At 42.8% G+C, this 27,973-nt stretch overlaps 5 protein-coding genes and 1 non-coding gene across 7 annotated transcripts in view; all 6 read left to right on the forward strand.

Annotated features, from left to right (window-relative positions):
• LOC132450083 (E3 ubiquitin-protein ligase TRIM39-like) overlaps positions 1-15,960 on the forward strand; it is a 28,456-nt gene extending 12,496 nt beyond the window's left edge. The window contains exon 2 of the mRNA XM_060042055.1: positions 14,246-15,960. Within this exon, the coding sequence (XP_059898038.1) occupies positions 14,248-15,876 (1,629 nt within the window). The 5' untranslated portion in view covers positions 14,246-14,247 and the 3' untranslated portion in view covers positions 15,877-15,960. The remainder of the gene's footprint in view (positions 1-14,245) is intronic.
• Positions 2,226-16,872, forward strand: LOC132450084 (E3 ubiquitin-protein ligase TRIM39-like). The gene is made up of 3 exons (XM_060042057.1): positions 2,226-2,527; positions 2,603-4,663; positions 16,698-16,872. The coding sequence occupies exon 2, from the start codon at positions 2,605-2,607 to the stop codon at positions 4,228-4,230; it is 1,626 nt and encodes a 541-aa protein (XP_059898040.1). The 5' UTR covers positions 2,226-2,527; positions 2,603-2,604; the 3' UTR covers positions 4,231-4,663; positions 16,698-16,872.
• On the forward strand, positions 8,059-9,971 carry LOC132450082 (E3 ubiquitin-protein ligase TRIM39-like). Its single transcript, XM_060042054.1, has 2 exons — positions 8,059-8,216; positions 8,293-9,971. Exon 2 carries the CDS (start codon positions 8,295-8,297, stop codon positions 9,921-9,923), a length of 1,629 nt encoding a protein of 542 aa, XP_059898037.1. The 5' UTR covers positions 8,059-8,216; positions 8,293-8,294; the 3' UTR covers positions 9,924-9,971.
• LOC132450081 (E3 ubiquitin-protein ligase TRIM39-like) lies at positions 14,000-27,826 on the forward strand. Of its 2 annotated transcripts, none has more exons than XM_060042053.1 (2): positions 14,000-14,160; positions 25,542-27,826. In XM_060042053.1, the coding sequence occupies exon 2, from the start codon at positions 25,544-25,546 to the stop codon at positions 27,170-27,172; it is 1,629 nt and encodes a 542-aa protein (XP_059898036.1). In that variant the 5' UTR covers positions 14,000-14,160; positions 25,542-25,543; the 3' UTR covers positions 27,173-27,826. The 2 variants fall into 2 exon arrangements, with proteins under 2 accessions (XP_059898036.1, XP_059898035.1); XM_060042052.1 differs by lacking the exon at positions 14,000-14,160 and adding an exon at positions 25,335-25,456.
• Positions 18,592-20,111, forward strand: LOC132450085 (E3 ubiquitin-protein ligase TRIM39-like). The gene is made up of 2 exons (XM_060042059.1): positions 18,592-19,057; positions 19,144-20,111. Exon 2 carries the CDS (start codon positions 19,146-19,148, stop codon positions 19,914-19,916), a length of 771 nt encoding a protein of 256 aa, XP_059898042.1. The 5' UTR covers positions 18,592-19,057; positions 19,144-19,145; the 3' UTR covers positions 19,917-20,111.
• LOC132450461 (U2 spliceosomal RNA) lies at positions 23,064-23,254 on the forward strand. The gene has a single exon (XR_009523846.1). It is a non-coding gene; the product is annotated as a U2 spliceosomal RNA (small nuclear RNA).
• Positions 27,827-27,973: the final 147 nt, after the last annotated feature.

Consider the following 27,973-nt stretch of genomic DNA (forward strand, 5'->3'; position numbering starts at 1 on the left):
AAGTGTTTTTGTTTATATATTAAAATCCTACATTGACTTCTGCATGTTTGGTGCGGTTCATTTAATTGTCATTTAACTTGGTTAATGTCAAGCTAAACTCCTGCAATACATTGAATTTACATGATGAATGTTATTCAGCATTGTTCACATAATCCATTTTGTAAAAATATAAAACATTGAATGTACATACTGCCATAGGCGTCGATTACGGGGGGGGGGACATGTCACCCCCACTATTTGAAATACGAATTTTGTCCCCACCACTTTTAAAAATTTGCAAACCAATTGCGATTGAAAAAATCCCCACACACCATCGAAATCGTCGAGTCTAAAATCATGCGATAGTCGCGCACAAAGACATCATTTATTAGATGGGCCTACCTAATAAACCGTTGGAACACACAAGACCGGAACCCATAGCAACGCCGGTAAACAAACCCCGACTCCCGAGAAGCCCAATCCCTATGAGCTCCCCGCGCTACGGCCATCCGGAGGCACACAGAGCTTTTGGCCGTGATATTATGTATACAATTATATTATATACTATTATATATAGAGCTCCGAGAGTCGCAAACGGCAACAATCACTTTCTCCTCCATACTGCAGTTCACCCCGGACTGCACTGAACTGAGTTTGACGGTTGAACGCTGATTGGCTGTTACGTTACACATGTCGCTCAGTGGCCACGCTGTTGAACGCTGATTGGCTGTCATCACGCAAAATTCGTGTCAAAGTTGAAATATTTCAACTCGAGCGAATTTGTCGCGCCACAAATCCTCGTGAACGTGCTCGCCTGTGCACGGCGAAAGTGTGGCGCGACATATCAAAAAAATTTGCCCGATACAGGTCTATACGTTCACTATGTATGGGATCTTGTCGCCCCGTTGCGTTTGGTGTGAACGCACTGGAGAAGTTTCAAGACAGACAGCCAAAATTGACATTTCTCTCCATTTTTTGGAGGGCCACATAAGGTAAGAAATTGGTTTATGTAAACTTTGCTGCTGGTTCTGTTTGCTCGTGATGACCTGGCCAAAGGTTACCCGCGGTCCTAAGCGATTGTGATCTGATTCTGGTTGGTGCTCCAGCTAGTATGCATTGTATATATAGATTGCAGCTAGTAGCAGCTACACACGGTGCGATTGCTAGGCCAATGTGGTTATAGTTGTTTTGTCTTGTCTGATGGAGATATGTGACGACTTGGAGCCTGGTAGGCCTATCCTGACATAAATATGTTCTCGCATAACCTGTGTGATTATCCTAAACTGTAGGGGATTTTATTTGCGGGCAATTTGCTTATGATGTTGTAACGAGTGAAGTCTACATTGGTCCTTCACAAGTGTTTACTGGTGGTCAGGATTTGGCAGATGCAATTCTCCTCTGGGCGCTTGTTTTTTTGTTTTTTTAATGCAGCATAACATATGCTACCAGCAGCCCTTGCTCGTCTTCAAAAGGCTGATGCTCAGTACCTTGTTTCATTTCGTACCCCCTTTACCGTCTGGCATTGTTTGTCTGGTAAACTTTGTTGATGTCAAGATAAGTGTTAAATTGCCAACACTGTTCTTTGTCCTGTGTGTATTAGTATTACATATCCCGAGCCAATACCCTGGTGTTTCAAACGCCGTTTTGCAAAACAAGCCAAAACACAAACTGTGGTTTTCAACTTTTATTGTTCGAATAGGATTTTCAACACCTGACAATACACTGTAGAGCATATTGTAATGCAGCGTTGAATGGATGAATAGCTTACATAAGGATACCCAGCACTTTTCAAACCACACTCAAGCTTATGGTTATTGTCCCCACCACTTCTAAAAACAAACTGACGCCCTTGCCCGCAATACCGTTATAAACAATACAGTCTATCAACATATGAATTGTGAATTTTCTAGGTAAACCTATTTTTAATTCAGCCGAATAACTTTCGCATGGAGGCAACAAAACAAGTGCTTGTTGTCTCTGACTGAAGGTGAACTCGTCGGTTCGTCTGTCCTACCCCGAGTCACATGACTCAGCGGTTTTATGAGGTTAAAGTCTGTGAGACAAGCCTTTTTTAACTGCCAGTGTTAACTCAAAGTTAAATAGCAACCATAATAGCACATGTTATCTGGGCACACATTGCTCTTAATCACAGAATGCACAAATCACCACGAAATAATGAAAATTTCTTGCTTTCCCGCGGGGCTCTGTTTCCTGTCTCTTAAAGGTTGAACATATTTTAATGCTGCAAGGAAGAGAACACACAGCGAATATGAGGTAGCCTAGACAGTTCATGAATGTGCCCACGTTCAGGTTGAAACGTCAGGGAACTGTGTGTCCGTGGGGGCGGAGCCAGGTGTTAGGGGAGGAGCCAGGTGTTAGGGGCGGAGCCAAATGTAAGGGGATTAGAGGAGAGAATGTCTTGCTCACGAAACAAAACTTAACATTCATAGAAACCAAAACCAACCGACGTGGAAGCAGTTCTCTCTTTCAGGAGTAAAATAAAACGCAGTTTGGAACAAATTGTCTGACAGACAGAAAACATAACAAGGTGAGTAAAGCAGCACAAGATATGGAATTAGAAATATAAATCGCTCAACACATAAACCTTATCGTCTGTGTCTAGGAATGGCCTCTGCTAACACTTCCTGGTCTGAGGAGGACTTTTCATGTTCCATCTGTCTGGATGTGTTCAGCAGCCCGGTTACCACACCGTGTGGACACAACTTCTGCAGAACCTGTATTACAAAGTTCTGGGATGACATAGTCAAGTACAAATGTCCTGTTTGCAACAAGATTTTCGACACAAAACCTGATCCACAGGTCAATACCCTCTTATCAGAGCTGGCTGTTCAGTTTAGAACAACCGTACGAGTTAAAGAGCAGCCTTGTTTTGAAACGGCAGAAGTTCCCTGTGACGTCTGTACTGGGACCCAGCAGAAGGCTGTGAAGTCCTGCCTAGTGTGTTTCACCTCTTACTGCCAAACCCACCTGGAGCCACATCAGAGAGTCGCTCGCCTGCAGAAACATCGGCTGGTCGAGCCTATGGACCGTCTGGAAGACGGGATGTGTAAGAAACACAACCGACTTCTGGAGCTCTTCTGCCAGACTGAACAGGTGTGTGTGTGTCTGTTGTGCACAGAGACAGACCACAAGTCCCATCCTGTTGTACCTCTGAAGGAGGAATATGAAGTGAAGACGGCCCAGCCGGGGAAGATAGAGGCTGAAGTTCCACAGATGATCCAGGAGAGGAAACAAAAGATTAAGGAGATCAAAGACAGAGTAGAACTGAGCAACAAAGTTGCAGACAGAGAGATAGCCATTGGTGGGCAGGTCTTCACTGCTCTGATAGGCTGTGTTGAAAAGTGCCGCGATGAATTCAACCAAACGGTTCAAGAGGAACTGAAATCCACAGAGAAACAAGCTGAAGACCTCATCAAAGAGCTGGAGCAGGAAATAGAAGATCTGACCAATAGATGCTCAGAGGTGAAGCAGCTCTCACACACTAAAGACCACCTCCACTTCCTCCAGACCTTCAGATCCCTGAAGGATCCTCCACCCACCAGGGCCTGGACCACGGTGGAGGTCCGTCCTCCGTCATACGTAGGGACCTTGAAGAGATCCCTGGATCAGCTGGAGGAGACACTGAACATGGAGATGAAGAAGCTGCATGATGCTGAACTGAAGAGGGTCCAGCAGTATGAAGTAGATGTGTCTCTGGATCCTGATACAGCTGCTCCTGGTCTCATCCTGTCTGAGGATGGGAAACAAGTACACGATGGAGGTGTGAGGAAGGTACTCCCAGACAACCCTAAGAGATTTACAAATATTGCATTTGTCCTCACGAGGCAGAGCTTCTCCTCAGGGAGATTTTACTTTGAGGTCCAGGTTAAAGACAAGACTTATTGGTGGTTAGGAGTGGTCAGAGAGTCCATCGACAGAAGAGGTGGGACCACGAGGACCCCTGAGACGGGTTACTGGACTCTTCTCTACAACAAGGATGTATTGGTATTTAATGATAACCCTCCTGTCCGTCTCCCTCTGAGAGCTGAGCTCCAGAAGGTGGGGGTGTTTGTTGATTATGATGAGGGTGTGGTCTCCTTCTATGATGTGGAAGCCAGGGTTCATATCTACTCTGCTACTGGCTGCACCTTCAGTGAGCCTCTCTATCCATTCCTCTACCCAGGTCCCCGTGATTATGGAGGTAACAACTCTGCCCCCCTGATCATCTCACCTGTCAATCAAACAGACTAGGACCTTTGTTTGATAATAAAACAAAGAAACAACCAAAACAACTAATGTTGTTTACTGAATTAGAATCTCTACTATGTGAGGTCTGAGAGAACTGCATTAATGTTGTACTGCTGACATTTAACGAGGAGATGTTCTTTAAGAATCTATCCCCAGTTTTTGAATACAACCCATTGTAAATGGTTAGATACAAACGTATCTTATTCATGATTTCTCCTGATTTTTTAATACGTTTAATGCTATAACATAGTAAACAGTTGCAGTCGTGTAGAATATTTTAGGATGATTAATTTGTATAATAATCCCCTTTTTCTTAAAATGTCAATTGGTTTAACACCTGAACACTTTTCTCATTTATTTTTATTAAAATGAAAAGGATAAAAATGTTATGTGTGGGCCTACCTTATAATTTTAATTGATCATTTCACTGGAATAGGTAGAATCCAGTCCTAACGTGTTCAGTATAAATACTTTCTCAAAAACCCCTATTTTGATATTGCTGGAATGTTTAAAATCACTGCAAATTTGTAAACTTCTTTAATTTTTTAACCAGTAATTAACTTAATCTCCACCATACAACAATCCTTCACGTGGTACACACTTAAACAAAGCTCACTGTGGCTACATGTAAAGATTCTCCCAATGTGTGTGAGTACCGTGACTTTGTCTTGTCAGCTCTCCCCTCCTCTCCATCCTCTTCTCTCTCCATCCTCCTCTCCTCTCCATATTCTTCTCTCTCCTCTCCATCCTCTTCTCTCTCCATCCTCTTCTCTCTCCATCCTCTTCTCTCTCCATCCTCTTCTCTCTCCATCCTCTTCTTTCTCCTCTTTCTTCACCTCCTCTCTCTCTTTTCCTCCTCTCTCTCTTCTCCTCTTCTCTCGCCATCCTCTTCTCTCTCCATCCTCTTCTCTCTTCCTCTCTCTCCATCCTCTTCTCTCTCCTCTCTCTCCTCTCTCTTCTCTCTCTTCTGTCTCTTCTCATCCTCTCTCTTATCTCTGCTCTAGTCTGTAGCTCAGATTGTGTTCATTATTGTCGTACATTACTTATGGTATTAATAAGTCTCCAAGTGTGTCGTTAGTCGCCTTTCAGAAATAAAGGCACTCATAGGATCAAAGATACGTGCACAACTGTTAACGATCTGTAATATTCGGTACTATTCTTTAGTCATTCTGTTTATGATGTACTTGTAAGTGACTATTGTTCAGTTATACTTGTTGTTAAAGCATAATGGTAATAAACAACTCAGTCTAACCCACTGAATGTTGTCATGTGTTCAGCCGGTGATTCATTCTGTTCCTTCAGTCTCAATCCTCCAAGCTGAGCAGATGTTTCTCCAGAGCTCTCTGTTGGTTATCCTAGCAGCACACCTGGAAGGTCCTTCAGCCCCCTGGATCCTAGCAGGTCTCTATGGTGTCCTGCCCCCTGACGTGGGCCCAGTCTTCAGTCCCTCCCTCCGCCTCTTCCTCACCTCACTGGTGGCGTGGTGGACCAGCTCAGACCTCTGGAGACATTGCCTCCCCACAGGTCAACAAAAACGGAATATTTAGAATTATGATTAATAAGCTACATATATGATCGAATGGTTACGCTGATGACAGCTCATGGAACAAATATATAGTTTGAAGTGAGGTGTGTGTGTGTGTGTGTGTGTGTGTGTGTGTGTGTGTGTGTGTGTGTGTGTGTGTGTGTGTGTGTGTGTGTGTGTGTGTGTGTGGTGAGGGTGTTCAACTCCCAGCTGAAAGGTACTGGGTTTGATCCCCAATGTCTGCAGCCATCCTGTATTATCCGATAGAGCAAGATGCCCCCTCACCCTTCCTGATCCATTACCACATATATCCTTAAACACTGTCTAACCCCTCCCTGCTCCATTGCCACATATATCCTTAAACACTGTCTAACCCCTCCCTGATCCATTACCACATATATCCTTAAACACTGTCTAACCCCTCCCTGCTCCATTACCACATATATCCTTAAACACTGTCTAACCCCTCCCTGTTCCATTACCACATATATCCTTAAACACTGTCTAACCCCTCCCTGATCCATTACCACATATATCCTTAAACACTGTCTAACTCCTCCCTGATCCATTACCACATATATCCTTAAACACTGTCTAACCCCTCCCTGATCCATTACCACATATATCCTTAAACACTGTCTAACCCCTCCCTAATCCATTACCACATATATCCTTAAACACTGTCTAACCCCTCCCTGTTCCATTACCACATATATCCTTAAACACTGTCTAACCCCTACCTGATCCATTACCACATATATCCTTAAACACTGTCTAACCCCTCCCTGCTCCATTACCACATATATCCTTAAACACTGTCTAACCCCTCCCTGCTCCATTACCACATATGTCCTTAAACACTGTCTAACCCCTCCCTGCTCCATTACCACATATATCCTTAAACACTGTCTAACCCCTCCCTGCTCCATTACCACATATATCCTTAAACACTGTCTAACCCTCCCTGATCCATTACCACATATATCCTTAAACACTGTCTAACCCCTCCCTGCTCCATTACCACATATATCCTTAAACACTGTCTAACCCCTCCCTGCTCCTTGTAATTTGGATACAAATGTCCAACACAGGGAGGGTGTTTACTTATGAGGGCGGGCGGTCGGTCTACGGACCCAACAAATCATAAAAAAATGCCACATTTAAAACTCTTGAAAATCATCAGAGGGTCACCTGGGACATGTGGAAGTAGAATAATGCGGAATTTGAATTTGTATTAATTTGTCTCTTCACATTAGGACTTCATTATCATTAATATCATGCATTTCGATTTCTCCATACAGTAACTCAGGACTTCAATATAACTAATGAAGAGGTACTGTCGTGTTTCAAACACTATTTAGTTCTAAACTGTTTATGCAGAAAACTGGAGGCGCACACGGCAGGCTTATGACTCAATGTCGTACACTTTATTATTATAATCCAGATAACAACCAGCCCGTAGCGACCCAGGCCGAGCACCAAGGGCTCCCCCTGGTGGCCATTCTGCATAATATACTTCTACAAACCACCGATAGAAGCCCTCCACCTAATCCACACCGATCACATTGTGAACCTGCTAACTGGTAAAAACTACTGGTTAACATTCTGTGTTGGGAACAGCACAGGAATATTTGTATCAGAGGGGGTGGGGGGTTATTCCATCAATTAATTTGTGAATAAAGTTCTCCACTTGCAGAGCGCGAAAGAACCCGTCCCCGCGTGTCGATGCTCCTCGCGATCCCCACCATACTGTTATAAACAATACAGTCTATCAACTTATGAATTGTGTATTTTCAAGGTAAACCTTTTTTAAATTCAGCCGGATTAACTTTCGCAACAAAACAAGTGCTGGTTGTCTCTGACTGAAGGTGAACTCGTCGGTCTGGTTCGTCTGCCCTACCCTGAGTCACATGACTCCGCGGTTAATAGCGCAACCATAATAGCACATGTTATCTGGGCACACATTGGGAGGGTTGTTTTATAAAGACTGTGGTGAAAATATCAGCCACAGTCAAAATCAAGTCAAATGTAATTGCATAGCTCTTGATCACAGTTTGGCACAACTCACTACGAAATAATCAACCTTTCTAGTTTCCCCTGGGTATTTCCAGTCTTTTAAAGGTTGAACATAATTTAATGCTGCAAAGAAGAGAAAACAGCGTATATGAGTTAGCCTAGACAGTTCATGATGATTCGGCCCACATTCAGGTTGAGACGTCAGGAACCGTGTGTCCGTTGGGGCGGAGCCAGGGGTTAGGGGAGGAGCCAAGTGTTAGGGGCGGAGCCAAGTGTTAGGGGTGGAGCCAAGTGTAAGGGGAGGAGCGGAGAGGATGTCTTGTTCAGGTAACGAAACTTAACATTCATAGAAACCAAAGCCAACAGACGTGAAAGAAGTTCTCTCTTTCAGGAGGAAAATAAAACGCATTTTGGAACAAATTGTCTGACAGACGGAAAACACAACAAGGTGAGTAAAGCAGCACAAGATATGGAATTAGAAATATGAAATGGCTCAATACATAAACCTTATCGTCTGTGTCTAGGAATGGCCTCTGCTAACACTTCCTGGTCTGAGGAGGACTTTTCATGTTCCATCTGTCTGGATGTGTTCAGCAGCCCGGTTACCACACCGTGTGGACACAACTTCTGCAGAACCTGTATTACAAAGTTCTGGGATGAACAAGTCAAGTACAAATGTCCTGTTTGCAACAAGATTTTCGACACAAAACCTGATCCACAGGTCAATACCCTCTTATCACAGCTGGCTGCTCAGTTTAGAACAACCGTACGAGTTAAAGAGCAGCCTTGTGTTGAACCAGCAGAAGTTCCCTGTGACGTCTGTCCTGGGACCCAGCAGAAGGCTGTGAAGTCCTGCCTAGAGTGTTTTATGTCTTTCTGCCAAACCCACCTGGAGCCACATCAGAGAGTCACAGTCCTGAAGGGACATCGGCTGGTCGAGCCTATGGACCGTCTGGAAGACAGGATGTGTAAGAAACACAACCGACTTCTGGAGCTCTTCTGCCTGACTGAACAGGTGTGTGTGTGTCTGTTGTGCACAGTGACAGACCACAAGTCCCATCCTGTTGTACCTCTGAAGGAGGAATATGAAGTGAAGACGGCCCAGCTGGGGAAGATGGAGGCTGAAGTTCCGCAGATGATCCAGGAGAGGAAACAAAAGATTAAGGAGATAAAAGACAGAGTAGAACTGAGCAACAAGGTTGCAGACAGAGAGATAGCCATTGGTGGCCAGGTCTTCACTGCTCTGATAGGCTGTGTTGAAAAGTGCCGGGATGAATTCAACCAAACGGTTCAAGAGAAACTGAAATCCACAGAGAAACAAGCTGAAGACCTCATCAAAGAGCTGGAGCAGGAAATAGAAGATCTGACCAATAGATGCTCAGAGGTGAAGCAGCTCTCACACACTAAAGACCACCTCCACTTCCTCCAGACCTTCAGATCCCTGAAGGATCCTCCACCCACCAGGGACTGGACCACGGTGGAGGTCCGTCCTCCGTCATACGTAGGGACCTTGAGGAGATCCCTGGATCAGCTGGAGGAGACACTGAACATGGAGATGAAGAAGCTGTGTGATGATGCTGAACTGAAGAGGGTCCAGCAGTATGAAGTAGATGTGACTCTGGATCCTGATACAGCTCATCACAGTCTCATCCTGTCTGAGGATGGGAAACAAGTACATGATGGAGGTGGGGGGAAGGTACTCCCAGACAATCCAAAGAGATTTACAAATTATATATTTGTTCCCACGAGGCAGAGCTTCTCCTCAGGGAGATTTTACTTTGAGGTCCAGGTTAAAGACAAGACTGCATGGTGGTTAGGAGTGGTCAGAGAGTCCATCGACAGAAAAGGTGGGACCAGGTGGACCCCTGAGACGGGTTACTGGACTCTTTTCAACTACAAGGATAGGTTTTTATTTATAGATAAACCTCTTGTCCGCCTCCCTCTGAGAGCTGGGCTCCAGAAGGTGGGGGTGTTTGTTGATTATGATGAGGGTGTGGTCTCCTTCTATGATGTGGAAGCCAGGGTTCATATCTACTCTGCTACTGGCTGCACCTTCAGTGAGGCTCTCTATCCACTCCTCTGCCCAGGTCCCTGTTATTATGAAGGTAACAACTCTGCCCCCCTGATCATCTCACCTGTCAATCAGACAGACTAGGACCTTTGTTTGATAATAAAACAAAGAAACAACCAAAACAACTAATGTTGTTTATTCTACTTCATTTGAGAATGCTCGATTCTGATTGGCTGGGAGGGGTGCATTAATCCGGCATATTGCCCGCTGACTTGTCGGTTCTACTTGCTGCTGACTGAGCACAGTAGATCAATACGCCGCTTGTATCGTTTTCTATCACATACATTTCAAACATCAGGTCCGTTGTAAAAATAAACCAAGGAGTGCATGTTTGATCGATCGTCATTAAAGCTGACTTGATACGAATGTAACAACTACGTTGTTAAACTAGTGATCAGTTGCAACCTTGTGTGGTTGCTATAGAAACGCGTTACCTACAGTTGAGCTAACGTTATTCACCGTAGTTCTAAACGGAACTACTTTTCGAGGGAGATGAACTTAAACAGCATACATTTAATAAGCATGCACTACGAATAAGAAAAAGGCTAATTATTAGAGTATATGAATTATTTTATTATGTTGGCCGGCGGGAAGTAGAATAAACGGAATAATCACCTCAAGGCAGGGCAATAAACAGTTTGATATGCCCGGCTCGTGGACGGTAACCTTCCGCGAACTGTTTATTGCCCGGCCTCTCTGTGATTATTCCTTACTTACTGAATTAGAATCTCTACTATTTGAGGTCTGAGAGAACGGCTTTAATGTCGTACTGCTGACATTTAACAAGGAGATTTTCTTTAAGAATATAATCACAGTTGTTGCATTAACTCATTATAATTGGTTAGATTACGATATATCTCATTCATGTTTTCTCCAGATTTTTTTATACGTTTGATGCTATAACATAGTTATAGTTGCAATCATGTAGAATACTTTTAGATGATTCATTTGTACAATAATGACCTCATAACCCCTTACTTAAAATGTCTATTGGTCTATCTTCTGAACACTTGATTTATTTTATTAAAAAGAAAAGGCAAAAAATGTAATGTGTGGGTCTACATTATCATTTCAATTGATCATTTCACTGGAATAGGTACAATCTAGTCCAACAGTGTTTTGTAGATAATAATTTCTCAGTGCGATACAAATGTTAAATTAGTTTTTGGACAATATCCTTATTTTGATCAATTTGAGATTGATGGAATGTTTAGAATCACTGACAATTTTTAAACTTCTTTAATTTCTTAACCAGTAATTGACTTAATCTCCAGCACACAACAACCCTTTATGCGTTACACACTTACACAAAGCTCACAGTGGCTACATGTAAAGATTCTCCCCATGTATGTTTGTAACTTGACTTTGTCTTGTCAGCTCTCCTAACCTCTCCATCCTCTTCTCTTTCCTCTCTCTCCATCCTCTCTCTCTCCATCCTCTTCTCTCTCCTTCCTCTTCTCTCTCTTCTCCTCCTCTCTCTTCTCCTCCTCCTCTCTCTCTCCTCTCTCTTCTCCTCCTCTTTCTTCTCCTCCTCCTCTCTCTTCTCCTCCTCTCTCTTCTCCTCCTCCTCTCTCTCCCTTCTCCTCCTCCTCTCTCTTATCTCTGCTCTAGTCTGTAGCTCAGATTGTCTTTATTATTGTCGTACATTACATTATTTATGGTCTAAATAAGTCTTCAAGTGTGTCGTTAGTCGCCTTTCAGAAATAAAGGCACTCATAAGATCAAAGATATGTGCACAACTGTTAACGATCTGTAATATTTGGTACTATTCTTTAGTCATTCTGTTTATGATGTACTTCTAAGTGACTATTTTTCAGTTATATTTGTTGTTAAAGCATAATGGTAATAAACAACTCAGTCTAACCCACTGAATGTTTTCGTGTGTTCAGCCGGTGACTCATTCTGTTCCTTCAGTCTCAATCCTCCAAGCTGAGCAGATGTTCCTCCAGAGCTCTCTGTTGGTTATCCTAGCAGCACACCTGGAAGGTCCTTCAGCCCCCTGGATCCCAGCAGGTCTCTATGGGGTCCTGCCCCCTGACGTGGGCCCAGTCTTCAGTCCCTCCCTCCGCCTCTTCCTCACCTCACTGGTGGCGTGGTGGACCAGCTCAGACCTCTGGAGACATTGCCTCCCCACAGGTCAACAAAAACGGAATATTTAGAATTATGATTAAAAAGTATGTATATGATCGAACTGTTACGCTGATGACAGCTCATGGAACAAATATATAGTTTGAAGTGTGTGTGTGTGTGTGTGTGTGTGTGTGTGTGTGTGTGTGTGTGTGTGTGTGTGTGTGTGTGTGTGTGTGTGTGTGTGTGTGTGGTGAGAGAGTTCAACTCCCAGCTGAAAGGTACTGTGTTTGATCCCCAATGTCTGCAGCCTGTATTATCCGATAGAGCAAGATGCCCCCTAACCCTCCCTGATCCATTACCACATATATCCTTAAACATTGTCTAACCCCTCCCTGATCCATTACCACATATATCCTTAAACACTGTCTAACCCCTCTCTGCTCCGTGTAATTTGGATGCAAATGTCCAACACAGGGAGGGTGTTTACTCATGAGGGCGAGCGGTCTGTCTACAGCTGCAACAAATCATAAAGAAATGCCATATTTAAAACTCTCGAAAATAGTCAGAGAGACACCTGGGGACATGTTGAAGCAGAATCATGTAGAATTTGTATTTATTTGTCTCTTCATATAATGACTTAATTATCATTAATATCATGCATTTCTATTTCTCCATACAGTAACTCAGGACTTCAATATAACTAATGAAGAGGCACTGTCGTGTTTCAAACACTATATAGTTCTAAACTGTTTAAGCAGATTACTGGAAGCGCACACGGCAGATTTATGACTCAATGTCGTATACTTTATTATAATCCAGATAACAACCAGCCCGTAGCGACCCAGGCCGAGCACCAAGGGCTCCCCCTGGTGGCCATTCTGCATAATATACTTCTACAAACCACCGATCGAAGCCCTCCACCTAATACACACACCAATCACATTGTGAACCTGCAAACTGGTAAAAACTGCTGGTTAACATTCTGTGTTGGGAACAGCACAGGAATATTTGTATCAGAGGGGGCGGAGGGTTATTTCTAGAGCTGTCAAGCGATTAAAATATTTAATCGTGATTAATCGCATGAATGTCATAGTTAACTCGCGATTAATCGCGATTAATCGCAAATTCTTTTTCTATGCTAAATATCCCTTGATTTTTTTGTCCCATAATTCTTCTCATTTTAATTCTCTTATCAACATGGTGAAGTGCATCGGCTTGTCTTGTGCAAATGATTTTTTATTGATAACAACATTGGCATATACTGATCAAAACAGGACGATACAAAAAAAGAGCCTATAGTGCAATTAAACGACTGCTTTGAACAAATGTAATTTGAACATAGCAGTCAGGCTACTGCTTCTTTGTTTTGAGCCAAAACTAAAATGTTTGCGTTAATCGCGCGATAATTTTTTTAACGCCGTTAAAATTGTTTTGCGTTAACGCCGTTAATAACGCGTTTAACTGACAGCTCCACTTGCAGAGCGCGAAAGAACCCGTCCCCGCGTGTCGCTGCTCCTCGCGATCCCCACTGTTATAAACAATGCAGTCTATCAACATATGAATTGTAAATTTTCTAGGTAAACCTCTTTTTAATTCAGCCGAATTAACTTTCCCATGTAGAAACCAAAACAAGCGCTTGTTGTCTCTGACTGAAGGTGAACTCGTCGGTCTGGTTCGTCTGCACTACCCCGCGTCACATGACTCGGCGGTTAATAGCGCGCAACCATAATAGCACATGTTATCTGGGCGCACCTATTGAGAGGGTTGTTTTATAAAGAATGTGGTGAAAATATCAGCAACAGATTAATTCAAGTCGAATATAATAAGTTCTTAATTACAGTTAGGCACAAATCACTAAGAAGTAATCAACATTACTTTTTTTCCCGTGCTCTTTGTTTCCTGTCTTTAAATGGTTGAACATATTATAATGCTGCAAAGAAGAGAACACAGCGAATATGAGGTAGCCTAGACAGTTCATGAATGTGCCCACGTTCAGGTTGAGACGTCGGGGAACTGTGTCCGTGGGGGCTGAGCCAGGTGTTAGGGGCGGAGCCAGGGGTTAGGGGAGGAGCCAGGGGTTAGGGGTGGAGCCAAATGTAAGGGGAGGAGAGGAGAGGATGTCTTGTTCGGGAAACGAAACTTAAAATCCATAAAAACCAAAACCATCCGACGTGGAAGCAGTTCTCTCTTCCAAGTGAAAAATAAAACGCATTTTGGAACAAATTGTCTGACAGACAGAAAATACAACAAGGTGAGTAAAGCAGCACAAGATAAGGAATTGATGGAATTAGAAATATAAAACTTCTCAATACATAAACCTTATCGTCTGTGTCTAGGGATGGCCTCTGCTAACACTTCCTGGTCTGAGGAGGACTTTTCATGTTCCATCTGTCTGGATGTGTTCAGCAGCCCGGTTACCACACCGTGTGGACACAACTTCTGCAGAACCTGTATTACAAAGTTCTGGGATAAACAAGTCAAGTACAAATGTCCTGTTTGCAACCAGATTTTCGACACAAAACCTGATCCACAGGTCAATACCCTCTTATCAGAGCTGGCTGCTCAGTTTAGAACAACCGTACGAGTTAAAGAGCAGCCTTGTGTTGAACCAGCGGAAGTTCCCTGTGACTTCTGTACTGGGACCCAGCAGAAGGCTGTGAAGTCCTGCCTAGAGTGTTTTATGTCTTTCTGCCAAACCCACCTGGAGCCACATCAGAGAGTCGCAGTCCTGAAGGGACATCGGCTGGTCGAGCCTATTGACCGTCTGGAAGACAGGATGTGTAAGAAACACAACCGACTTCTGGAGCTCTTCTGCCTGACTGAAGAGGTGTGTGTGTGTCTGTTGTGCACAGAGACAGACCACAAGTCCCATCCTGTTGTACCTCTGAAGGAGGAATATGAAGTGAAGACGGCCCAGCTGGGGAAGATAGAGGCTGACGTTCCACAGATGATCAAGGAGAGGAAACAAAAGATTAAGGAGGTCAAAGACAGAGTAGAACTGAGCAACAAAGATGCAGACAGAGAGATAGCCATTGGTGGGCAGGTCTTCACTGCTCTGATAGGCTGTGTTGAAAAGTGCCGGGATGAATTCAACCAAACGGTTCAAGACGAACTGAAAACCACAGAGAAACAAGCTGAAGACCTCATCAAAGAGCTGGAGCAGGAAATAGAAGATCTGACCAATAGATGCTCAGAGGTGAAGCAGCTCTCACACACTAAAGACCACCTCCACTTCCTCCAGACCTTCAGTTCCCTGAAGGATCCTCCACCCACCAGGGACTGGACCACGGTGGAGGTCCGTCCTCCGTCATACGTAGGGACCTTGAGGAGATCCCTGGATCAGCTGGAGGAGACACTGAACATGGAGATGAAGAAGCTGCGTGATGATGCTGTACTGAAGAGGGTCCAGCAGTATGAAGTAGATGTGACTCTGGATCCTGATACAGCTCATCCCAAGCTCATCCTGTCTGAGGATGGGAAACAAGTACATCATGGAGGTGTGAGGAAGGTACTCCCAGACAACCCTAAGAGATTTACAAACAATACATTGGTTCTCACGAGGCAGAGCTTCTCCTCAGGGAGATTTTACTTTGAGGTACAGGTTAAAGACAAGACTACATGGTGGTTAGGAGTGGTCAGAGAGTCCATCGATAGAATAGGTGGGAGCACGTGGACCCCTGAGACAGGTTACTGGACTCTTTTCTACTACAAGGATAGGTTTGTATTTATAGATAACCCTCCTCTCTGTCTCCCTCTGAGAGCTGAGCTCCAGAAGGTGGGGGTGTTTGTTGATTATGATGAGGGTGTGGTCTCCTTCTATGATGTGGAAGCCAGGGTTCATATCTACTCTGCTACTGGCTGCACCTTCAGTGAGCCTCTTTATCCATTCCTCTACCCAGGTCCCCGTTGTTATGAAGGTAACAACTCTGCCCCCCTGATCATCTCACCTGTCAATCAAACAGACTAGGACCTTTGTTTGATAATAAAACAAAGAAACAACCAAAACCACTGATGTTGTTTACTGAATTAGAATCTCTACTATGTGAGGTCTGAGAGAACTGCTTCAATGTCGTACTGCTGATATTTAACGAGGAGATGTTCTTTAAGAATATAATCACAGTTGTTGAATCAACTCATTATAAATGGTTTGATTACAATATATCTTATTCATGTTTCCTCAAGATTTTTTTTACGTTTAATGCTATACATTAAACCTACAATACCTACAATTTATTTTTAATTGATCTTGGGGCCCCAGGCCAGCTCGGGGTCCCCTCGAGGGGGATCCCCATAACAGTGTCATTGCACTTTACTGCATTGACTATCAAAGGGGCGCTCACACAGTTTGTCGTTGAATTTTATTCATAACCAGTCGTTGTCTTGGGGCCCCAGGCCAGCTCGGGGCCACAAGCCACTGCTTGGTTTGCTTGCCTTCTCGCGACGGGCCTGGTTGTCTCTGACTGAAGGTGAACTCGTCGGTCTGGTTCATCTGCCCTAATCTATCCCCAGTTGTTGAACATAGCCCATTTTAAATGCTTAGATTCCAATATATCTCATTCATGTTTTCTCAAGATTTTTTTAAACGTTTAATGCTATAACATAGTAAACAGTTGCATTCATGTAGAATATTTTTTGAATTTTCATTTGTATAATAATAACCCAATAACCTTTTTCTTAAAATCTTTATTGGTTTTACTTCTGAACACTTTTCTCATTTCTTGTATTTAAAACAAAAGACGAAAAATTTAATGTGTGGGTCTACAATATCATTTGAATTGATAATTTCAGATACATTCAAATCTAATAGAGTTTTGTAGAAATACTTTCTCAGTGGGAGACAAAAAAAGTATTAGTTTGTTGACAAAAAATCTACATTTTGATCATTTTGAGATTGCTGGAATGTTTGAAATCACTGCAAATTTGTAAACTTCTTTCATTTTCTAATAATAATAATAATAATACATTTTATTTATAATGCACTTTATATTCAAGAATCTCAAAGTGCTTCAGAAAAAAAAAAAAAAAACTATTAAAAGGGGGAACCTCAAAGAAAGTTTAGCTAAATGCTCTTTTTAAGATTTTTAACCAGTAATTGACTTAATCTCCACCATACCACAACCCTTCATGTGGTACACACTTAAACAAAGCTCACGGTGCCTACATGTAAAGATTCTCCAAATGTGTTTGAGTACCGTGACTTGGTCTTGTCAGCTCTCCTCTCCTCTCCATCCTCTTCTCTCTCCATCCTCTCTCTTCTCCTCCTCCTCTCTCTTATCTCTGCTCTCTTCTGTAGCTCAGATTGTGTTCATTATTGTGGTACATTACATTACTCATGGTCTAAATAAGTCTCCAAGTGTGTCGTTAGTCGCCTTTCAGAAATAAAGGCACTCATTGGATCAAAGATACGTGCACAACTGTTAACGATCTGTAATATTTGGCATTCTGTTCATGATGTACTTGTAAGTGACTATTTTTCATTTATATTAGTTGTTAAAGCATAATGGTAATAAACAACTCAGTCTAACCCACTGAATGTTGTCATGTGTTCAGCCGGTGATTCATTCTGTTCCTTCAGTCTCAATCCTCCAAGCTGAGCAGATGTTTCTCCAGAGCTCTCTGTTGGTTATCCTAGCAGCACACCTGGAAGGTCCTTCAGCCCCCTGGATCCCAGCAGGTCTCTATGGGGTCCTGCCCCCTGACGTGGGCCCAGTCTTCAGTCCCTCCCTCCGCCTCTTCCTCACCTCACTGGTGGCGTGGTGGACCAGCTCAGACCTCTGGAGACATTGCCTCCCCACACGTCAACAAAAACAGAATATTTAGAATTATGATTAATAAAGTATGTATATGATCGAATGGTTACGCTGATGTCAGCTCATGGAACATATCTATAGTTAGTTTGAAGTGTGTGTGTGTGTGTGTGTGTGTGTGTGTGTGTGTGTGTGTGTGTGTGTGTGTGTGTGTGTGTGTGTGTGTGTGTGAGAGGGTATGACTCCAAGTTGAAACTAAGGTACTGTCGTGGAAATATCAATCATAACTATAAATATACAATCACATACAAATTATATTAACCTTGTTTATATAATTATTACATTAGAAGGAACTGTATACATTCTCCCTGTAACTTAAAACAAATCCCTTCCTCTCTTAACTGAGAGAGGTTAAGTTAATTCGTATTCAAGTTCCCACTGGAGCCAGTAAGTCTGGTTCTGTGACGAGGCCAATCGACTGACTTCTTTGTTGTGTAAACTATTTACAGCCATGTCTTACAAACATGCAGACATGTCCAATATCCACCCATTGTATTACAGATTGACTTGGCCTTAGGTCACTCCCACTCTCTACCCACAATGAAAACGTTCCCTAAGACTCTTGTAACCCTATTGTTTCATCGAATGTGTTCTTGGTAAGCTTTGCAGCCAGGACTTTCCCATGATCATGCCTTAAGATTAAATCAAATATTTCGCTGTCCGACGTGTCCGTGAGAGAACTTTCTCTTCATCAGGTAGGCTACTGTGTTTGATCCCCAATGAAATGCCGCATGGAAGCAAAAAAACAAGTGCTTGTAACTTGTCTCTGACTGAAGGTGAACTCGCAGGTCTGGTTCGTCTGTCCTACCCCGGGTCACATGACTCGGCGGATAATAGCGCAACAATAATAGCACATGTTATCTGGGCACACATTGATAGGGTTGTTTTTATAGACTGTGGTGAAAATATCAGCCACAGTTTAATTCAAGTCGAATATAATAAGTTCTTAATCACAGTTAGGCACAAATCACTACGAAATAATCAACATTTCTTGTTTTCCCGGGCTCTCTGTTTCCTGTGTTTTAATGGTTGAACATATTTTAATGCTGCAAAGAAGAGAACACACAGCGAATAATGAGGTAGCCTAGACAGTTCATGAATGTGCCCACGTTCAGGTTGAGACGTCAGGGAACTGTGTCCGTGGGGGCGGAGCCAGGGGTTAGGGGAGGAGCCAGATATTAGGGGCGGAGCCAAATGTAAGGGGAGGAGAGGAGAGGATTTCATGTTCGGGAAACGAAACTTAACATTCATAGAAACCAAAACCAACCGACGTGGAAGCAGTTCTCTCTTTCAGCAGAAAAATAAAAGGCATTTTTGGAACAAATTGTCTGACACAACAAGGTGAGTAAAGCAGCACAAGATAAGGAATTGATGGAATTAGAAATATAAAATTGCTCAATACATAAACCCTTATCGTCTGTGTCTAGGAATGGCCTCTGCTAACACTTCATGGTCTGAGGAGGACTTTTCATGTTCCATCTGTCTGGATGTGTTCAGCTTATTCAACATGGTTACCACACCATGTGGACACAACTTCTGCAGAACCTGTTTTACAAAGTTCTGGGATGAACAAGTCAAGTACAAATGTCCTGTTTGCAACAAGAAGCTGCGTGATGATGCTGTACTACTGAAGAGGGTCCAGCAGTATGAAGTAGATGTGACTCTGGATCCTGATACAGCTCATCCCAAGCTCATCCTGTCTGAGGATGGGAAACAAGTACACGATGGAGGTGTGGGGAACGTACTCCCAGACAACCCTAAGAGATTTACAAAGTCTTTGTTTGTTCTCACGAGGCAGAGCTTCTCCTCAGGGAGATTTTACTTTGAGGTACAGGTTAAAGACAAGACTACATGGTGGTTAGGAGTGGTCAGAGAGTCCATCGACAGAAAAGGTTGGACCATGTGGACCCCTGAGACGGGTTACTGGACTCTTTACTTCAACAGGGATAGGTTTGTATTTAATGATAACCCTGATGTCCGTCTCCCTCTGAGAGCTGAGCTCCAGAAGGTGGGGGTGTTTGTTGATTATGATGAGGGTCTGGTCTCCTTCTATGATGTGGAAGGCAGGGTTCATATCTACTCTGCTACTGGCTGCACCTTCAGTGAGCCTCTCTATCCATTCCTCTACCCAGGTCCCCGTGATTATAAAGGTAACAACTCTGCCCCCCTGATCATCTCACCTGTCAATCAAACAGACTAGGACCTTTGTTTGATAATAAAACAAAGAAACAACAAAAACAACTAATGTTGTTTACTGAATTAGAATCTCTACTATGTGAGGTCTGAGAGAACTGCTTTAATGTCGTACTGCTGACATTTAACGAGGAGATGTTCTTTAAGAACATGATCACAGTTGTTGAACTCAACCCATTATGTATGGTTAAATTACACATTATATTTTGTCTGTTTTGTTTCCAGATCTTTTTGCACATTTAATGCTATAAAGTTGTTAAAAGTTGCAGTTATATAGAACATAAGAGGACTAACATGTTAAGAGGACTAATTTGTACAAAATAATAGTTAATAGTTTTTTAACATTGCCATCCGTTTTAATTTCTGAATAGTGAATGACAAAAAAACACAATGTCCTTACACGTGTATTGAATTTTTTTTAATGTGTAGGCCTACCTACGTTATCTAAAATCGATATATTCCAGTCTAATAGTGTCCAGTAGAATCACTGTCTCAGGGTAATACAAAAAATAAATGTGTTTGTTGCCTCAAACCTTTATTTTGATCATTTCGAGATTGATGGAACGTTTTATTTCAGTAAAGAATTTTAAAAGTTGGTAGTTGATGAACCAGTAAAACTGAAATCTCCACCATACAACCCTTCATGTATTAAACACTTAAAGAAGGTCACAGTGACTACATGTAAAGATTCTCCCCATGTGTGTGAGTAGGCCTACCGTGACTTTTTCTTGTCTGCTCTCCTCCTCTCTCTTCTCTTCCTCCTCTCTCTTCTCCTCCTCCTCTCTTACCTCTGCTCTCCTCTCTAGCTCATCTTGGATTGTGTTCATTATTGTCTTTCATTACGCATTAAGTGTGTTCACATGTCCAAAGTCACCACATTTAGATGAATCTAAAATAGATGTTGTACAACTGAACTCCCACTGGGTGAGTTCGGCTGTGGTGAATCACTATGGTGACGCTCCCGCTCGTGCGGAGTCCTCCTCCCCATAACCACGCCCACTGACTGCCTGGACGGCGCGAAGAGAGGGAGAGGGACACTGAAGCTGTTGGCACGAGAGCCGTGGGACCTCGGTACCTATGAGCAGCCAGCAGCATGGGAATGAACAACCCCATCACGCGTTTGAATATGTGTGTCAACTTCTCCCTGATGGTTTGAATAAGTTTGAATAAGTGTGTCGTTAGTCGCCTTTTAAATAAAGTCGCAAAGAGAGTCAATGATACGTTAACAACTGTTAATGGTCTGTAATGTTTGATACTATTATTTTAGTCATTCTGTTTATTGTGCACTTGTAATTGTATTCGTTGTTAAAGCATAATACTAATAAACAACTCAGTCGAACCAACTGAATGTTCTCGTATTCAGCCGACTAACTATCCTGCATTCTAGCCTTTAGCATACTTGCTGTCTTCAGACTAGCTTGGTCAAAATAGTGTTGCTGTGAATATGTGAATGGCATCTTCACTATGTTAAACCATATTTTAAAAGATGCACATGTTCCTGTCTGGCTGTTAACCTGTATTAGTCTACAGCTGTGGCTCATAGGTTAATTGAGCCACACCCATTCTGGTGCTCCTTAAGAGGGCCAGAGTTCTGGACTAGAGGGAGGCTTGAGTTGTGCAAGTGAATCGACTGCTATTGTTTGTTTTAAAGGCACCCAGTGCAACTTTATGTAAACATTCAATGAAAAATAAACATTCAATTTCTAGTCTTTTTTACACGTAGTAAGTTTCAATAACTCCATACCATTACATATCGACATTCAAGGAGCAAAGATGAGACGTCGTTGTGTGGTGAGAACTGATAGAAAATCGTAAACAACAACAATCGCCGGTGGGGAGAAGCCATTTTTCCATTGACTGGAAGCCTGCTTTATTTATTGTAGGTTACAAAAAATAAAGAAAATGGCGGCATTGTTGTTGTTATCGATTTTGTATCAGTTCTCACCACACAACGACATCTCATCTTTGCTGCTTAAATGTCGGTATGTAATGGTATGGAGTTATTGAAACTTACTACGTGTAAAAAAGACTAGAAATTGAATGTTTATTTTTAAGCCTCGAAAGTTGCACTGGGTGCCTTTTAAGTAAGAATATGTTTTTCACCAACAACATTGTGCGTCATGTTGATTTAAATTGATACCGGTGAGACACGTTATCGAAAGAAGATGTGAGTAAATTAATTTCTATGCTTTATTTAGACAATATGATATTGAAGCTCATGTAAATACCTTATTGGACTACATATTATGTAGTGCTAACACCAGTCCTCAATAGCTTCGGCTACACGGAGTAGTGAACAGGTTTATCTGGGTTAATCTGTCGTCGTGGTTTTACCACTCCGCCCATTACCAATGTAATCTGAACTTTTATCTGTATGGAGATTCTTTCATGAACCTCATCCAGAGTGCAACCCGGTTTACCCTGTCTCTGAATAAATCACGTTTTGAACCGTTAACACTCAGATTCATGACCTACCCCGAAACAACGATACAGTCAAAATTATGTTTCAACAGTGTAGAACCTTATTGATTTCAGATGTTTGTGTTCAGTTCATGCATTTTATTTGCTATTGGTTGATTGTTTGCATGGTTGAGGAAATCTGGAATTGAAACACAGCACACGGCATACCCTGAATTTAGCCTTGGTTCTTTGATGCGCTAATAGTAGGCCTAAATAAACTTCTTAGTGAAGTTCTGCCGACCTATTAGTGACCACTAGAGAGCGGTAGAGTGGCGGTTTCCTCACATTTTTTGTAAGGGAAGAGTTAATTTCTCATGTATCTAACTTTTACCAAACTAACACCATGTATGATGGCATCAAATCATAGTGATCGTGCTCAGTGGGGATTCACTGTATTATACATAATAGTTCACAATAAACGCGTTTGGCTTCCTCAGACATACTGATTGGCTTAGAGCTGCTGACGTCATCAGTGCCGTTCATGCATTGCCTTGAATCACGGACCCTTATACTCGTTATTTTTTGCGTTGAACGTAGTTTGATAACACGCTATATGTTGTTGACGCATAGTGGTACAAGAAGCCTACACATACTTGTGTAGGCTTCTTGTATTGAAAGGAAGTTTTCCCCGTAAAACCGCTGATGAGAGTGACATTTCTGAGAATTGGTCCTCTAGGTCGAACAATTTGTAGGTATCGCTTCTCGGCCTTTTGGCTAAGATCAAGTGTAGTATCTGTTCTTATCAGTTTAATATCTGATACGTCCCCTACCCGGGGACCATATATTAAATTGATTTTTGGAACTGGGAGATGGAAAAGGGGCTTGCTCCGTCCACTCCACGCATCGACCTGGTATTGCAGTACCTCCAGGAACGGTGCACCCCCTCTCACTGTTAATATGAATGAGTGCATTTCCGAACTCACACTAAGCCGTCATTATTTCATCGTTTCTTACAAAATTGTTGTTTTGGTTTAGACTTTGTTGCCGTCTTTTCCATTGAAACTGATTAAGCGTTGTCGAAAAAGGTTACGAGGAGATATAATTTATTTGATTTTATGCCGTATTTAGACCATTTGATGTTCAAGCTAACTTAACATCAGTGCGTCATTCGACCACAGATTTGTAGCGCTAATACCAGTCCGGAACCACTTCTAGATAAATCAATTCCACAATGCAAGAAGAACACACACACACACACACACACACACACGCACACGTGAATTAAATGAAGACTTTCTTCATTCTGAAGTATGAATCTAAATCAGACTCATACCTTTTAAAATTAGGGAGGTCATTAAATAAATAGGGAATATAACACAGAGCTGAAATAGACTCTTAGGCCCAATCTCAATACTTCCCCTTACCCCTTATCTTCCCCCTTACCCTTGAAGTTGCGCGTTCATGTGAGAGCTAGTGGTGTCTCAATACCCAATTTGATCAAGATTAAGGGATAAGATTGAGTGCTATTTACCCCTTATTTTTTAAGATGATTTGAGAGCTCACTTGCTCCTCCAAGGGCTATCCCAGAGCACATAGCGAAACCGGGATTTTTCAAAAAAACATGGCTTCTTGAAGCGAGGAATATTTTACAGCTATCTACACAACTTTTTATATGTTTATAAAGACTCGGTTTGATCTGAAATGTGCTACACGAACGATGCATAGTATTGTAGGTCTTAACTGAAGCTTTCAAACGGTAGTTTTAGGATACAATTAGCGCGTATACCACCACTCCATTGGCTTATATGGTAGCTTGCCAGCTAGATGCTACAGGGCCTGCAGCGGATTCGAATTGTATCCGAATCCGTTCGGTTCGTTTACCACAGTTCGGAGCATTCTGGAGATCCGCGGATTTCGGTTTCATGAAGGCATTGCCTTATGTAGCGTAGGCCTACTTTGCCTACTGTAGCCTACGTCCGATACAAAGGGTGTTTAGGACCCAGCGGAATGCATTCTCTCCAGTGCTGCCCGAGCCAATGAGACTTTTCCCGCCCCTCCCTTCAGCCTGTCAGCGTTCAAAACAAACTGGGCTTTAAACTTCGTTGCGCTCGTCGCCAGAGTTCTAAGCCTCGTCGGCCGTTATCCCTTACATGTTACACTCAGTGCACCATGTTTTCAAATGCATTTAGGGGAACATTTATTGCACAAAAAAGCCTTGCAAGTTGTCTGATTGCAGTCAATTAAAACATTGCAAATAGCCTGTGGGTCTCATTCATTTTTGTGTTTCTCCCCCAAACCCTCCGTCAAAAAAAGTCCGCCTTTTTACTATCACGGACATGATCCTAATCCGAACCGTATCCGAAACCGAGGCCCAAAACGGTTATCTGAACCGAACCGTGGACACTCTGGCTTTTATTGGCGTTTCGGCGCTCTGGTGACGGGGAAGCCAGCTGGCGACGATGAATGATGACGTACCCGAAACCGAGTGGCGTCTCATTTCATAGGGGAAAGATCTCAGCCCTTGGCCCTTACACTTGCAAGTGCTAGGGTTAAGACAAAGACAAAGACAAAGCAAAAGGGGCAAGGGGAAGAATCGAGATTCGGCCCAAGTCCATGATGCTGCGCGGAATTTTCCTTAAATGTGGGCGGGCTTAAACGTTTAAGCCCGCCCACATTTAGCTCCTCCTCGATCTGCGAGCTGCAGTCAGGGGTTACTCAAAATATCAGGCACAGTTTAACTAAAGTCAAATGTAATTGTATAGTTCTTAATCACGGTTAGGCACAAATCACTTAGAAATAATCAACATTTCTTGTTTTCCCGGGCTCTTTGTTTCCTGTGTTTTAATGGTTGAACATATTATAATGCTGCAAAGAAGAGAACACACAGCGAATATGAGGTAGCATAGACAGTTCATGAATGTGCCCACGTTCAGGTTGAGAAGTCCGGGAACTGCGTCCATGGGGGCGGAGCCAGGGTTTAGGGGCGGAGCCAGGGTTAAGGAGAGGAGAGGATGGCTTGTTCACGAAACGAAACTTAACAACCAGTAGAAACCAAAACCAACCGACGTGGAAGCAGTTCTCTCTTTCAGGAGAAAAGTAAAACGTTTTTTTGGAACAAATTGTCAGACAGACAGAAAACACAACAAGGTGAGTAAAGCAGCACAAGATAAGGAATTGCTGGAATTAGAAATATAAAACTGCTCAATACATAAACCTTATCGTCTGTGTCTAGGAATGGCCTCTGCTAACACTTCCTGGTCTGAGGAGGACTTTTCATGTTCCATCTGTCTGGATGTGTTCAGCAGCCCGGTTACCACACCGTGTGGACACAACTTCTGCAGAACCTGTATTACAAAGTTCTGGGATGAACAAGTCAAGTACAAATGTCCTGTTTGCAACCAGATTTTCGACACAAAACCTGATCCACGGGTCAATACCCTCTTATCACAGCTGGCTGCTCAGTTTAGGACAACCGTACGAGTTAAAGAGCAGCCTTGTGTTGAACCAGCAGAAGTTCCCTGTGACTTCTGTACTGGGACCCAGCAGAAGGCTGTGAAGTCCTGCCTAGAGTGTTTTATGTCTTTCTGCCAAACCCACCTGGAGCCACATCAGAGAGTCGCAGTCCTGAAGGGACATCGGCTGGTCGAGCCTATGGACCGTCTGGAAGACAGGATGTGTAAGAAACACAACCGACTTCTGGAGCACTTCTGCCAGACTGAACAGGTGTGTGTGTGTCAGTTCTGCACAGAGATAGACCACAAGTTCCATCCTATTGTACCTCTGAAGGAGGAATATGAAGTGAAGATGGCCCAGCTGGGGAAGATAGAGGCTGAAGTTCCACAGATGATCCAGAAGAGAAAAGAAAAGATTAAGGAGATCAAAGACAGAGTAGAACTGAGCAACAAAGATGCAGACAGAGAGATAGCCATTGGTGGGCAGGTCTTCACTGCTCTGATAGGCTGTGTTGAAAAGTGCCGGGATGAATTCAACCGAACTGTTCAAGAGGAACTGAAATCCACAGTGAAACAAGCTGAAGACCTCATCAAAGAGCTGGAGCAGGAAATAGAAGATCTGACCAATAGATGCTCAGAGGTGAAGCAGCTCTCACACACTGAAGACCACCTCCACTTCCTCCAGGCCTTCAGATCCCTCAAGGATCCTCCACCCACCAGGGACTGGAACACGGTGGAGGTCCGTCCTCCGTCATACGTAGGGACCTTGAGGAGATCCCTGGATCAGCTGGAGGAGACACTGAACATGGAGATGAAGAAGCTGTGTGATGATGCTGAACTGAAGAGGGTCCAGCAGTATGAAGTAGATGTGACTCTGGATCCTGATACAGCTGCTTCCAATCTCATCCTGTCTGAGGATGGGAAACAAGTACATGATGGACATGTGGTGAAGGTACTCCCAGACAACCCTAAGAGATTTACAAAGTATATATTTGTTCTCACGAGGCAGAGCTTCTCCTCGGGGAGATTTTACTTTGAGGTGCAGGTTAAAGACAAGACTACATGGTGGTTAGGAGTGGTCAGAGAGTCCATCGACAGAAAAGGTAAGACCAAATGGACCCCTGAGACGGGTTACTGGACTCTTCACTACTACAAGGATGGGTTGGTATTTAGAGATAACCCTGATGTCCGTCTCCCTCTGAAAGCTGAGCTCCAGAAGGTGGGGGTGTTTGTTGATTATGATGAGGGTCTGCTCTCCTTCTATGATGTGGAAGCCAGGGTTCATATCTACTCTGCTACTGGCTGCACCTTCAGTGAGCCTCTCTATCCAATCCTCAGCCCAGGTCCCCATGATTATAAAGGTAACAACTCTGCCCCCCAGATCATCTCACCTGTCAATCAAACAGACTAGGACCTTTGTTGGATAATAAAACAAAGAAACAACCAAAACAACTAATGTTGTTTACTGAATTAGAATCTCTACTATGTGAGGTCTGAGAGAACTGCTTTAATGTCGTACTGCTGACATTTAACGAGGAGATGTTCTTTAAGAACATAATCGCAGTTGTTGAATTCAACCCATTATGAATGGTTAAATTACACATTATATTTTGTCTGTTTTGTTTCCAGATCTTTTTACACATTTAATGCAATAAAGTTGTTAACAGTTGCAGTTATATAGAACATAAGAGGACTAACATGTTAAGAGGACTAATCTGTACAAAATAATAATTGTAGTTTTTTAACATTGCTATCTGTTTTAATTTCTGAATAGTGAATGACAAAGAAACACAATGTCCTTACACGTTCATTAAATTAATGTGTAGGCCTACCTACGTTATCTAAAATAGATATATTCCAGTCCAATAGTGTTCAGTAGAATCACTGTCTCAGGGTAATACAAAAAATAAATGTGTTTGTTGCCTAGAACCTTCATTTTGATAATTTCGAGATTGATGGAACGTTTTATATCAGTAAAGAATTTTAAAAGTTGGTAGTTGATGAACCAGTAAAACTTAATCTCCACCATACAACCCTTCATGTATTAAACACTTAAAGAAGGTCACAGTGACTACATGTAAAGATTCTCCCCATGTGTGTGAGTACCGTGACTTTTTCTTGTCTGCTCTCCTCTCTTCTCTTCTCGTCACCATCCTCTCCCCTCCTCTCTTCCTCCTCTCTCTTCTCCTCCTCCTCTCTTGCCTCTGCTCTC

Source organism: Gadus macrocephalus, chromosome 21 (genome assembly GCF_031168955.1).
Source record: "Gadus macrocephalus chromosome 21, ASM3116895v1".
In the NCBI taxonomy this organism is placed as follows: domain Eukaryota; kingdom Metazoa; phylum Chordata; class Actinopteri; order Gadiformes; family Gadidae; genus Gadus; species Gadus macrocephalus.

Excerpts from the sequence above, each read along its gene's own strand:
- LOC132450084 (XM_060042057.1), top strand. The coding sequence starts at position 2,605 with ATGGCCTCTGCTAACACTTCCTGGTCTGAGGAGGACTTTTCATGTTCC.
- LOC132450082 (XM_060042054.1), top strand. The coding sequence starts at position 8,295 with ATGGCCTCTGCTAACACTTCCTGGTCTGAGGAGGACTTTTCATGTTCC.
- LOC132450085 (XM_060042059.1), top strand. The coding sequence starts at position 19,146 with ATGGCCTCTGCTAACACTTCATGGTCTGAGGAGGACTTTTCATGTTCC.
- LOC132450081 (XM_060042053.1), top strand. The coding sequence starts at position 25,544 with ATGGCCTCTGCTAACACTTCCTGGTCTGAGGAGGACTTTTCATGTTCC.